This window comes from Carlito syrichta, unplaced genomic scaffold (assembly GCF_000164805.1).
Source record: "Carlito syrichta isolate Samal-C Ts95f unplaced genomic scaffold, Tarsius_syrichta-2.0.1 Scaffold314074, whole genome shotgun sequence".
NCBI classification, from domain to species: Eukaryota; Metazoa; Chordata; class Mammalia; order Primates; family Tarsiidae; genus Carlito; species Carlito syrichta.
The window spans coordinates 75,962-90,551 of NW_007258170.1; the positions used below are offsets into that span (position 1 = coordinate 75,962).

Here is a 14,590-nt window from a genome sequence, read left to right on the forward strand (position 1 = left end):
GGTGACTGGCTTATTTCCTACAAGGCAAACTTATATTTTCACATAAAAAGTGTGTGTGTGTGTGTGTGTGTGTGTGTACCATATGGGAAAATATTGGAACTTCTCCATCCTCATAGGAAAGCTCGGATACATAAAGAAGTCAGATGATATGGAAAGGCCTTTGTTTTCAGGCATGAAAAGTATCACAAAAGAGGCTAACTGACAACGATGGAGTGGTAAGAGTGCCATCTGCTCTTTCTGGATGCCAAGGTGTGACTGAGCTGAGAGTCCCAGCAGAAGGCCCTGACAGTGACTTTTTATCAAAGAAATATCTTCATGATATTGAGGACCCACAAGAACCAGTGCATGTATCCAAACTTACTGGTGATTTCCAATAAATTTATGAAGCTTACAGTGCTGCAAAGAGGGCTACTCAACATGGTCTCACATGGAGGAATTTAGAGGCTGGCACTCCCAGGCCCTTCTCTAACACAACTGATCGGATCCTACAAAATCATTTGGATTCTATTCCTGGATAAGGCAGATCTTTGGAGATTACTGGACTATCTTGCTTTGTCCTCTAGTACCATGCTTTCCAAATTAGTTTCCAGGATAATTTTCAATGAGATGTTGGCATAGCCAAACTAATATGAAACATACTACACACTGGATTCTTTACTTGGGGATTCTTGGTGTAAATTAAAGCCTCTAGAGAATCCTGCAGGAAAAATGCATGCTCAACACTGTCAAGCACAGTGTTCCCAAGGCATAACTAGGCCCAGGATGCTTGCTTTGTGTCACACATCTTTGCCACATTATGAGAAACATGAGTCTGAGAAACAAGGATCATTATGTCACTTAAGATGCTTCCAGATGCTAAGAACAGAAAACCCAAAAGACAATGGCTTAACCAAGCAGGTCTTTGTTTTTATCACATTCTGAAAAATCAAGAAGGAAGTAGCTTGCTGTCCTGGCTCCAGTGACTTCAGTGGGTCAGTAAGGCCAGGGCCAGCTTCTCCAACATTCCCTCATCCCTACAAGATGGTGAGGAGGTATGTGGCAGTCAATCGTGTTCTGGTTTTCAGCAAGTAATCAAAAACCGTTCAGAAGCCGCCCAGTAGACTTTCAGTCCGTTCTAACCCTGGGTGAGCTGGACTAGTCTCTGCAGAGGAGGCAGGCAAGGCAGGAGTCAGCTATGCCCAGTAAGTGGCCAACCTACAGTGCCATCAATAGTGGTGAATTACCCTTAGGGACTTGCATTGTGGTTTATACTTTCAGCTTCCATCAGAGACAGTTACATGGCATCTGCTGTTGTTTCTAGAGTGAGAGCATTCTGTTCATGAGGCTGTTGTCCAAAGCAGAACATACTGCAATACAGTCCATGTGAGAACTCTTCCCAGGCTCAACGCAGCCTCCCCCTCCCTGCATGCTCATTCTGGATACAGTGCCCACACAACTCACATGGCCGTCTGGTTCTGCCTCAACCCTGGACGCCATAGTCCTGGTGTTGAACCATTCTCTACAAGCTCCTGCGATGTTCTCAACAAGCACTAGGGAATTGGGCAAGGCTCTTCCTGCTCTAAGGTCCAGAGATTGACCTCTCCTTGTTTCTTTCTGATCCTTTTCCACTCTTAAAACTATTTTTCCCAATAGACTTAAGTATTTGCAAATAAAAGTCCCAATGTAGAGCTTTGGGTGTTTCCCCGTTTTTGTTTTGTTTGAGTTGGAGCCCCACTCTGTCATCTCGGCTGGAGTATAGGGGCACAATCATGGCTCACTACAGTCTTGACCTCCTGGGTTCAGGCGATCCTTCTGTAATTCTTCTGCCTCAGCCTCCTGAGTAGCTGGGACTACAGGCTAGTTTTTGTTTTTTTAAAAAATATTTGTAGAGATGAGGTCTCACTGTGCTGCTTGGGCTCATCTTAACTCCTGATCTCAAGCAATCCTCTCACGTTGGCCTCCCAAAATGCCAGGATTACAGGAGTGAACCACCATGCCCAGTCACCCCATTTTGAGTGTAACCATTATATCTCCTTTGATGCAAAGAAGCACAGTGCTCTGATTTAAAAGGAAAAAACAGGCAGAAATCATAAATCAGTATTACCAAGACAGCTTGGCCCCACAGTTTACACATAAACTCTCATCGCAAACTAAGAAGTTGATGTTTAACATATGTCTCTGCTGATGGGTGTGAGCTCTACCTGTTTGACACTGTTGGAGATTCTTCCGTTCTCACCTTGCCAGGTGAAAATCTTGCCAGATTTTCACTCCATGAGTAACACCCCCCTTCACTCTCAGCAAAAGATCAACTGAGTCTTTTCAGTAAAGAGGGCACCCATCAGCCCCATTCCCACCTCTGCTGTCGTCCACCTTCTTTTCTCCATTTCTGTTAGGAAAGAACGGTCTTCCTTCCCCTACCAATGCTGAGCACATGTTGTGCTTGTGGCCTCATCCCTTCCTCTGGCATTGTCTGTCACTAATCATCTTATCATCTTACCTCTCTGCACGTCAACCGCTATTCCCATGTGGACTCCTTCTCTCTCTTTGATTCAAACATTGTCAAATTCTCCATTCTAAAACATATTAAAAACACTCCTTAAACAATGGCTCTCTCCCTCTTCCCCCAGATTTGAGAGACTGGTTTACCCCTGCAGCCTCTATTTTCCTGTTTTCCTGGCCAACTCGCCATGCTAGTGAGACTGTTGCGTCTGCCGGCTGTATACTGGTTCTCCTGCTCTTGGTGGTACTTGTTAGAGTCAGTTCAGATGAGACTCCCTTCTCCCTCAGCTACGACGCTGCTGCCCTGTCTTCCTCTGGCGTCTCCCATCTTGATTACACTGAACCAGGAGAGTCAGTTGAAACATCGTCGCAATAACCTAGTGGGGTTAACAAACTTAACGCCCATTGACTGCCTGTATAAATTACGTTTTACTGGAACACCCGCTCATTTGCATCTTGTCTAGAGTTGCTTTTGTGCTTTGCAGCAGAGCTGGGAGTTGTGACAGGAACTGTCTAGTTTGCAAAGCCCGAAATACTTAATAGCTGACTTTTTATAGAAAAAGTGTGCTGAGCTCTTTCTCGATGACCTAGACAATCCAGATCTAGATGGAAGATGGTGGTGTGCTTGCAGGAACCACGAGGAGATGACTTTGAGATACACAGAGGCGGCAGAAATGATGGAAGTTAGTGACAAATGAGGAGGGGTGCTGTAAGGAAGCAGAAATCTGAGGATGAAGCCAGAAGTTTCCAGCTGTGATGAGTTAACTAAGGGAGGTGACACAGACCCAGGAAGTGTGGGTGAGGAGGTGACACTGAAAGGGAGAATGCGATGATTTTACTTAGAGCTATTTTTACATTGAAGGCACTTATTGCACATAAATAAAGATAATACTATAACCTCAGTGCCCAGGAGTGAGATGTAGGTTAAGCAGAAACATTGGGGAATACCTCTGTGCTAAGAAAATAAAATATGGAGCTGCAAGACAAGAGTTTGCAGTGTAAAAGTTCCTACACACCCATTTCCCCTTTCTGCAGATTCAGTTCAGGGTCCAGATCTCACCCCCCATTTCTTCCTCATCACACTTCACACTTCCCTGGCACAGGGAGGAACCCTGTGCCAGGCCAGCCCATGTAGGCATGAGTAACAGTGCTCCTGGCTGGGAGTTCAACATTCATGAACCAACAGCATATAGTCAATAAAGTGTCATTAAACAGAGACACACATAAAACTAGCTTATGGATTAATCAGTTGTCAAAAACGTTGTGAAAAGAGCCTTGCAGGAACCTAACCCTGAATTTCCCCTAGAAGCGATGTTTAGTCACCAAAATGTGTGGGAACTTACAGAACACAACTACCACAGACAACGGTATCAACTGTACCTTAGTCCACAACCAGATTGGAAGCTTCCTGAAGAGTCCCTCATTCGTCTTCTATGCAACAGGCAGCACGCTACCATTTGCTGACATTTTCTGAAAGCATCCCTTATTACCAGAAAACAGGCCCACCTGTTTTTATTAGATCCCACAGACCATATCTAATAAGCACATCTACACTGGGAAGGGACTTCAGAGACAGCAGGTTGGAGGCTGGAACTCCCAGGAAGCTTTCAAGAATGTTACATTTAGAAATGCTTTAAGACAAATGACAATTACACATGTAAAAAATGATTTTTTAACTTTTAGCCAGAAGAATCATTAAGTTGATATAATTCTTTTTTTTCCCTTTACTAGAATATTCATAATGTCTGTCTCTATACCTTAAGCAACATGATTATTCAATAAAAGTAAAGATGACAGAGCAGTTGTAATTTGTGTAAAATTTATAATTGTTGTTCTTTAAAATAATTTTATAAAATTATAAACTGATAATAATTTTTGCCAAATTTAAAGTCAGATAATGTCAATACTATTTGAAAAGTACAAATCTTTACACAACAATGAATAAGGACAAGTTTCAAAGTCATATATTAAACCGAAAATTAAAAATAAACAGAAGAATTGTAAACAGTTATAAAATGCCAACATTTTGAAATGCTGCCTAATGCAAGCCTTTTCAAAGTAAGGCCCATGAACTACCTGTGTCTGGGCCAAGATGAAAGAAAGTGCTGGGACCAGAAGGAGCACCAACTATGTCACTAATCACGCTGGTTCAGCTGACTTTCCTGACAAGACCTTCTTGATAAAAGAAGCAACATGTTGATCTATACTCTGGCACAAGCACCCTGTCCCATTCCAAATTAGGCACAGTCACTGCTTGCTTCTTTTAAAGTGCCATTACAAGTTCACTGCTCAGAGCTAGGTTACCTTTATTGGAGAGAAAATAATTACAATTGTAATTGCCATCTATATATTGTCTATTTTTAAATCCCACCTATCCAAGGATCCTTTCCAAAAAGCAAATTGAACTTTAAAATCAATTTAACATTTTTCTTTGGATTTGTTCAAGTGCCACTGACATCTGCTTACTCAGAGGGGCTCTCTAGACTCCTATGTTTGTGAGACACATCATGTGCTTTTGATGGAGTTTTATAATCTTAGGGAAAAAAATAAGAATTGAATCATTTATAAATTATTATCTTGAAAGACTAGCTTATTTTCAAATTTCAATAAGTAAAAATATTTAAATTCACCTTTGTAAAAAGACTGAATTTCTATATTCTTTGTGCAACTGCTAGTTACTTTTTTTTTTTTTAACAGTAAAACTTAATGTTAGGAAAAAAGGTATGGACATTTACAACTCCATGCATTTTATTAACTGAGGGGAAACATGTAAACTAGTTTAAGATTTTTCAGAGAAAGAGAAAGTTCGTATAAAATGTCTCTTAAGAATTAGCTTATAATTCAAACATTTCTTGATTTTTAGGTTTGGTATGGCACAATTCCTCCAAATATTAAAACATACATTATGGTCTTTTGGAAACATAACCATTTCCTCATTTTCCAATTAACAACTAAGTTTTGTCTGCATTATCTTAATACTGGAGGCAAGTAAACAATCAACAATTTAGAAACAACTTGCCAGTTTTAGACATACAAGAGCTCAATTTAGTTTCTATGATGTCTAGTTTACTGGACCAACAAACTACTTCTTAAAGAACTTAAATGCATATTAATATGTCATCAGAAGAGGGTTCCTTTGGCACCTGAATTGAGCAGAGTATATACTATAGCAAAGAATCTCTAAGAGAAAGTTGTCTGGAGACCATATTTTTTCTACTATTCACAGAAACACACACCTGTATGTATACACATGTATGTACACACACATCCAAGTAGGAATAACTTTTCCTCAAAAAATGCTGATGATGTTAAAGGAATTCACCATTTAGTCAAATAAAGTGACCTGGTAGTGATTCAAAACTGTTTTAAGTTATTACTAAGGAATTTGGAGTCTTGACAAAATTTTGGAGTTAAAGGTTCTAGTTAAAGGGGAACACCTGTAACTTCTTAGAACTCTGAATGACTGGTTGTACTCTAAGATTTGGAAGATGTCTAAAATTAAGTAAGGAATCTGAGTCTGTCAACACTTTCTTCTATACTCAATTAGTAAATATGTCTGATAACAATACAGTACATTTAATTTTACCCAAATATCTCCTACTTTGGAAGTTCTGGAGGATGAAGCCCCTACCTCATGCATATCAGCTGTTCTCCACCTTCCAGAACGTACTAGATCTGAAGATGCTGAAAGTGGCAAAGACACTTGAATGAAAAATGAAGCCAGGCTGCCCTGGTCAGGTTTCTAACTCCCTCTTCACTCTGGTTAAAGCAATCTCTACTATACCAGACCATAAACAATGAAAATCTTAATGCAGTTTAAAAATATTTGTGATTGAAAACCATTTCCAATTTCAAAATATCTCTTGAGCATTTATAAAGTAGGATATATTTTGGCTTAAACTTGATACTATTTTCCTAAACAAATTATGTCATGGCGGTCCAGTATAGAACTCATCTTAGAGACGGAACCTAATTATTCCAATGTCTTCACTTTGTTTAGTTTACACCAATTGTAGTATAACCCAAATCACTCTTTTTCTGACATGCAAAACATTTTGATAAGTTCATTTGAACTTGAATTTTTCATTAACATGTAAACTCACATGTACAATTACATTTTTTGCTATATATTTAAATATTTTCTTCTCTGCAGTTATCTCAAGATAGGAAATTATATTATGCTAGCAACTAGTAATTTAGCAATAAAACATTTCCCTAAATTCTTCTATGCAAAAGTGCATTTACAATATAAACATGTCATATGTGAAGCTACACACCACAATCTCACAATGGAGTGAATAAAAAATCTAAAATTCATTTCACGTGAGTCAAAGAAAAAGTGCTAACAGAGCAAATCTGAAACGAGTTCATGGGGGTTGGGCAAGGAGTCATCGAAGCGACATCTCTTGGAAACCAGGCTGCCATCCTCTGGGATGTTTTCCTTGTCTTCTCGATCGCCACAGGCTCCATGACAAGAGGACTTAGAAGTCTTGTCTTCAGAGGACCTTCCTATATGGTCCTGAATTGGAGAGGAATTGGAGGTCTCTTCAGGGTGAAACAAGTCTCCAAAGTCCCACTGCTGCAGCCAAGAGTGAGAAAGGCAGGTCTCGGCAGTTGGTCTCTTCCTTTGAAAGAGAACACCAAGGGAAAACTGAGAACCAACTGAAATGTCTTCAGTGTGATAGATCGTGGATGTTTTTAAGTTTACGATGAAAATAACACATACTCAGAGTGAAACATCCACACAATACAGAAAAGAGGAATCCTAATACCAGCAGCAAACATCTGCCAAGTGCTTCATCATGTGCCAGGGGCTACTCTGTACTCTTCAATGGAACTATCTAATAACTGCAAGAACCCCTGGGGCTGGGTACTGGTCTCCTCATTTCACAGATACAGGACACTGGGAGCTTGGGACTTGCCCTCAAGTCTCCTACCTTGCCAATGGTGCAGTCAAGTAGAACCCTGGCTCTATAGTCTGTTTTTAAACATGATACCATATTGTCTCCCGCGAAGGTAAAGCGTAGCATTATTTTCTCTGTTTTCTCATTCCCCAGTCTCACCTCCAAATATTTTCACTACATGTGTGTGTATACATGCACACACGACTTCACACACAGCTTCACACACAAGGCTTCCCACACACACAAACACAAATAGTTTCACATGCACATCTGTCTTGCAGCCTGTTCTCCTCACTTCCTTTCCACACTCAACACACCTCAAGGTCTCCCACATTAGTATAGAGCTAATATCTTTATTAACGGCTGTGTTACTTCGTACTCTCCATATGGATATCACATGGATATGCCATCATTTATTTAACCAGATCCCCACTGATGTGTCCAGCATTTTAGTGTTATAAATAATGCTGCAGTGAATATCAAGAAAATGTTTTTTGGAGACTTCTCTGAGTATGTCCAAAGAATAAGTTAGCCAGTACAGTTGCTGAGTCTTTATATTTTGAAAGCTGGTGCTTAACCGTTTTCTAAAGGACTTCTAATACTCAATCTTACAAATATCTTCTCTAAGATTATGGGGAAAAAAATCCAAGTTTTCTTTTAGTATTTTCATGGTTTTACTTTTTAAGTGTAAATCTTTATTCCATCATAAATTTATATTTGTATGAGGAGAGCAGTAAGAATAGCTTCATTTTTCTAATAAACCTTGTCTTAGAGCTACAACTTACATGGAAAAATGTTTAGTGGCCATAAAAACACAGTTTTTTTAGTCAGAAATCTTGATTCTAGTCTGCTATTGATTAGAAGACAATGGAACTGCACTTAATTTTGAGATTTCCTTTAATGCAGAAAGACTTACTTTCTAGGTAAATGACAATTTTTTTTCCCTTGAGAAACAAAACTGATCAGTTCAAGTGAAAGATTTTCTATAAATACAGCTACTAAGCAATGATATAATATTGCTTGCTTCAACTATACTTGGAGATATAGAATAGGAAGTAAAAAAAAAATCAAGGAAACTTTAGCCTTTGCATTTCTTGATCATGTCCATGTCTGATACCTGCTCAGGTGTGAATTCATTTTATACATAAAAGTGCTTCCTATTTATGGTTGTGAAAGACAGAAAACTGAGAACCTAAAGCTTCTTCAGTTCTGACACATGCTGGAATTTCAATTTATCATTGAGCTTAATGATGAGAGCCTAGTGAAAAAGGGTGAGAACAATGCTAGCCTGACAAACAAAAATTAGCAAAATTATAAAATCTTTTGGGTTTGCAAACCCTTCAGAGAAAAGTAATCTAGGAAATTTACATTCTCTATTATTCTTTTTTGTTCTTAAAAGCAATAACTGCAAAATCTTGAAAATAAAGGCTGTCTTCAATGATGTGTATCCAACACTTTGAATTTTTTTTTTTTTTTTGAGTTGAAGTCTCACTCTGTTGCCCAGGCTGGAGTGCAGTGGCATGCTTAGTCACTGCAGCCTCAACCTGCTGGGCTCAGGTGATCCTTCTGTCTCAGCCTTCCAAGTAGTTGGAACTACAGGCACACGCCACCACATCCAGCTAATTTTTTTATTTTTATTTTTTATTTATTGTAGAGATGAGGTCTCACCAAGTTGCCCAGGCTGGTCTCAAACCCATGGACTCAGGCAATCCTCTCACCTTGGCCTCCCAAAGTGCTGGAATTATAGGTGGGAGCCACCGTGCCTGGCCACACTTTGAATTTTTAAATTTTGTTTTCTATTATGAAAGCAATATGAATGAAATCACCATTTTACAAAAAGAGGAGAAATGCTCATCTATACTCACAACTCCAACTTCAACATAACCACAATTGCCATTTGGTACATGTTTCCTTAGTCTTTTGTTTTTATGTTCAGTTTTTTTCTAAACATTATTTAAAAAGTTAATGTGGTTATCACAGAACTTTTTAAACTGAGGTAAGATAAATTTTTAAGAAAATAATTGCTTATAATCAGAAACAACTACAGAATTGTTACTAGTTCTACTACATAACCATTCACATGTCCTAATTACAGTCAGGGAGAGTTTGTTTGGAATTACGTTAAGTCAATAACATAATTAAGAAACTTATGAGTTTGGTGCTTTTTTTTTTTTTAAACATAAAACTGAGTTTTTCAGGAGATTAAGTAATTGTCAGAGGTAAAAGACCAGAAAAGTAAGAAAATCAGGATCCCAGCCCAAGGCACTGCATACACCAGCTTCTGTATTATGTGTAGCAGGTGTAGCCAGGCCATTTTAAAAGACGTGGGACTGAGCCTGGAAATGAATAGGTAGGCTTTTCCTTCTCTCGCCTTGAAGCTGCCAATGAACGGGTCAGAGCCCCACGCCTTGGTCTCAGTTCTCTTCTTTCATAGCCGTCAAAGGGTACCCAGTCCTTCCAGAGCTGACAATCAGCAAGGAGTACGTGTCACCTATGTAATAACTATTTTATCAGGAATCATTCACAACAAAGTTTGTCCTAACTATCGTGTGTACTGAAATGTGTATGTCTAAGTATTTTAGAGAATTTCAGGGACTAGTAGCAGGTAAGGAAGAAATAACCCAAATCTTTTCTTCATTCCAAAATTCTGTTTTATATTTCATATTTGAAATTATGTATGTGTTAATAATCTTTCATACCTCCCCTCTCCATTTTACCTGAAACTTGAGCACATACCTAATGAATTTATACTATTTCAGAATAAACCTATCTGAACAGACATATATTATTTATTTGGTAATAGTATTTAAACAAAGTAATGGTATTACTTACTCTGGATTTTTTACTAAAAGGCTCTGAATAAAGTCTGTGGCCAGCTGTGAAACTGATGAAAAAGTTTCTTCTGAATAATCTACATTAACTTGAGAAATATTGAGGTATGTTTCTTGGTTATCTTCTCCCACAAAAGGTGATGTGTGAGTTAACAACATATATGTGATTATACCAATATTCCTGAAAAACAAGTGAGGGAGAAGAGGGGATCTTAACGTGTGTTAATTTTAAAACATTTACATAAAGTACAACCTCCAGTGTCCTCAAGACTGGCATAGTTAAACCACAGACCTAAATGACTTTTCGAACTTCCTATAATGTATTATTAAATCCCAAATAATTGTTATCTCAAAGTCTGCCTGACAGAAGGAGTACGCAAGGGCATGTGTGTGTGTGCTCATAACATAAACATGATACATTAAACACTTTGTGTCCACACTCCACCTTCAAAGGCACCTGTGGTCGGGGATATAGCTGCCATGGCCTCTCCCAAATGTGTCCAGGGTCTGGTCATGATCCGTGAGGTGGGGAAGGAATTCTGTGCAAACAGAGGCTGCAAGTTCAGTAAGGCACAGAGTTGGGCAGGCAAATTTTTTCACTGCCAAACTTTTCAAATCCATAAATATGTTAATGACAAGTCTGGTGCCCAGGAGCCAGAAAAAGACAACATAGTACATGTATCAAGAAGTTATTCAGGTTGGGCATGGTGGCTCATGCCTGTAATCCCAGCATGAGTATCTGATGCAGGAGGATCACCAGGAGTTCGAGACCAGCCTAGGTAACAAAGCAAGACCCCATCTCTAAAAAACTTATCTGGGCAGGGAGGTGCACACCTGTAGTCCCAACTACTCGGGAGACTGAGGTGGGAAGACTGTCTGAGCCCAGGAGGTTGAGGCTGTGGTGAGCCATGATTGTGCCACTGCACTCCAGCCTGGATGACAGAGTGAGACCCCGACTCAAAACAAAAACAAAAAACGTTTCTAGCTACAGGATCTTTTTTTCTGGACAAACCTATGAGTGGCTTCAGAAAACAGGTCTAAACTCTTCCACCTGCTTTATGGGGTTAGTCCTCGTGGTGGTCCCAGCTGGAGTTCCAGTACCAGTTCTGGTTCTAGCCCCTGTTATATTCCCTCCGTGCTAGTCACAACATCTCACAGCTCCCTAGAGGCGTGCTCTCATAAAACCAAACTTCTGGGTGAACCAGACCCCATTATTGTGCTTAGTCCTAGATCTGCAGGCTCCCATCATGAGGTAGAACTGGCCAGGTACCCCGCAGCTGCACCCTGGCACTAAGCACCCCTCCCTCACTACACAACACATGACACTGGGCACATTTATTCTGTTCTTCTACTCAACCAAGTTTTCATCATGAAAGGGATTTTCCTATTTATTTCTGTACCTTTGACTCAGACTCAAAGTATTATTTAAAAATAATGGCCAGTAAATTTTTTCCTGTTGAATAATAATGATACTCAAATAAAATATTTTTAAGGCAAGTCTTGTTTTGTACACTTAGCATCAAAGAACCCCAGAATATACATGACCCAACTTTCCATAAAGGCATTTAGGTAACTAACAAAACCTTACCACATATCTGTTGCTGTGGTGATGGGGTCATAGTTCAGAATTTCCGGAGCTAAAAGAGAACAAAATTCAAATTCAATAGAGACAAATCATAAAGCATGAAAATTACTTTATATTAAACTACAATTGGAAAGCCTAGCGATACAAGATCACAGAAGTTTTGCATAATATTAATTGTCCTATGACTGGATATTTAAACATCTCTAGTATTGAGCAGATTATATGATCAGATGATTTTAAAAACTGATAATATTCTCGGAGTAACTGATAGCTATGTAGTTTTAAAAAACTCATTAAGATTGATCTCAGAAAAAAAGTATAAAGAAGTAAAATGTTGGAAGCTAGAATCTTTTTAAGATTTTAGTTGTATTATTTTGATAGGAATAATTTACATTGTTTTACCATACTGATTTAAGTTTTTCTCTTGGGGTAAATAGGATTTCAAGCTACCTACCACCTTTTCACATATTCTGTGAGCTATGTTAACAATCCCAAGCATCTACCCAAGGGCGATGGCCCCTATTAGCACTCAAAAGTTACTGATTTGCTTTGTTTTTCATTTTCGGGAAAGACAGCCCTCATCGAGTGGCACCTGTTCTGTCCGGCTGCACATTTGCAGTGCCGGCATGGGAACATCAACACGACCAACACGACCAACAACCAAAAAAGATAAAAAGACTGTTACTATAAACTGAAATGCTTTACATTTATATGCTGCTCCACACCGCTTCAAACCTTCCTATGCATGCTTCCTTCATTGATTTCACACAATACGCTACGACAACCTAACTGCGAGTTTCTTCTGGCACCTTCCTCACAACCTTCCCTCCACGACCTCTGCGAAACCTCCTCTCTAAAAGCAGCACGATGAGGAGGAGGTGTTGTCGTGCTGACAAGTCCTATAAAGTTCTAGATTCTCAGTGTGGCAAGCAGCTCTGGAGCGGGGACCAGAGGCACCGCGTGAGACCCACCCGGCAGCTGGCTGTGGAGGCCATCAAGGTTCCTGATTCCTCCATTTACTTCTTTTTGCATCTTTCTCTGGCTCTCTCACTTCCCCCACACCAACTTCTTTTTCTTCATGTATAAAGCCTTCATATATAAACATCAAACTCTGGTGCTTACACAGTCAATGTCCTACAAACTGCTGCAAATGTTTCAGATTCTTACATTTCACTACAGTTCATTTAAATGTGTCATAGCCAGGTTTTAATGTATTAAAATACTTGAACCAATCAGATCCATGTATGCTCTAAAATTGTTTCATAGAGGTACCATTTACTTATGACATTTCAAAATGGTATAGAAAAGAACAGAAAATTCTTACCTAAATATTCTGGTGTTCCCATGATTTCCCGAAGTTCACACGCGTTCCCTATTTTTCGAGACATTCCAAAATCTACAATTTTTATGTCCCCAAGAGGATATACACTGCTCAGTAATATATTCTGTGGCTAAATAAAACACACACAAAAAGGATAAGTTAATGTACAATAAAAGAATACCAGCCTCAGATGGGAGGTATATTAGTGAAATGTACTGCTTAGTTATTATACATTTCACTGAGTCATTCATCAAACATTTACTGGTTTACTCTTTAAGAGGAACTATCATTCAATGATGCGCAAAGCCAAAACCACACTCCAAAAGGATTCTCGGTTTGAGGAAAAAAGAAGTTACAAGAATAGATTGATAGCTTATGAAATATAGAATATATACGGAATATATTCTACATGAAATATAGAACATATATAGAAATATAGACTATTCAGTAATAAAGACCAGACTATATAATTCTGCCCTTAAGAAATCCCAAAAAGGTTTTGCAGTAAAGAGGATGCTTAGGCTGAATCTTAAAAGATAAGCAGGGGTATGCCAGGTAGAAAAGTATTCTAGGCATCCAAGCATGTAGTCCCAGCTACTCAAGAGGTCGAGGCAGGAGGATCGCTTGAACCCAAAAGTTGGATACCAGCCTGGGTAACATAGTGAGACTCCAACCTAAAAAAAAAAAAAAGGTGCTCTTGGGGACAGCACAAAAGAAGGCATGAAAGAACAAACATTTCCACAAACAGGAAATGGTTCGGTACAGTGTGATGACTTGGAGAGTGGGATCTGACAGCTTCCAGTGTGTTCTTAGACAGCGTAATGCCCGGCACACCTCATCCACTGTCTTCTAGAACCTCAAGACCTGCTATGGCCTATTACAAAGTTCCCTGCAGCTGTCTCCGTCCACAAGCCCGCTAAGGCGCCGCACCCAAGGTCTGCATGAAGAACTATGACAGTTCCTTAACTCTGGGCAAAGCTCACGTGTGTTTACAAGGCAGCAACCAATGTGGAAGGAAAGGTCAGGGCAATGAGCTCTGCTGTCAACCACAGGCTTGACAGTCACAAAGGTGCCCATGCCCCCAACTTCAGGTGCCATGCATCGCTCTGTGGTGGTGATGCTCGTGGCTTGTCTTCAGCAGGAAGAAACCCAGCATGGAGCTGTGGGGGATGAGGACCTTGGCACTTACAATGATGCTTCTTGTCCAGTCTCTCTCCAGAGGGCCCATGGTGGGAGGGTAGACGGCACGTGGAAAAACTACCCCCTCACCCAGGGGCACACAGAATCATGGATTTTGTGTTCTTTTGAGAAACAGGTAAGAGGATTTGGAACTCTGGAGCAAGGCCTGGGCTACAGGTGAAGGCTCTGGAGTGACTATGATTCTAGGAGTGGCAGTGCATGCCAAATGAGGGGAGGAGTAAGGAAGTGGGGAGGAGAGGGAAAGAGGTGAGAAGGAGAGAGGGAAGGAGGG

The 14,590-nt window shown here is 39.8% G+C and overlaps 1 protein-coding gene across 1 annotated transcript in view; it reads right to left on the bottom strand.

Annotated features, from left to right (window-relative positions):
• Positions 1–6,517: 6,517 nt before the first annotated feature.
• The window catches only part of STK17B (serine/threonine kinase 17b), a 26,305-nt gene continuing 18,232 nt past the window's right edge, over positions 6,518–14,590 (bottom strand). The window contains exons 4-7 of the mRNA XM_008070950.1: positions 13,123–13,249; positions 11,802–11,850; positions 10,215–10,394; positions 6,518–7,103 (exon numbers count right to left, since the gene is read on the bottom strand). Of these exons, the coding sequence (XP_008069141.1) occupies positions 6,821–7,103; positions 10,215–10,394; positions 11,802–11,850; positions 13,123–13,249 (639 nt within the window). The 3' untranslated portion in view covers positions 6,518–6,820. The remainder of the gene's footprint in view (positions 7,104–10,214; positions 10,395–11,801; positions 11,851–13,122; positions 13,250–14,590) is intronic.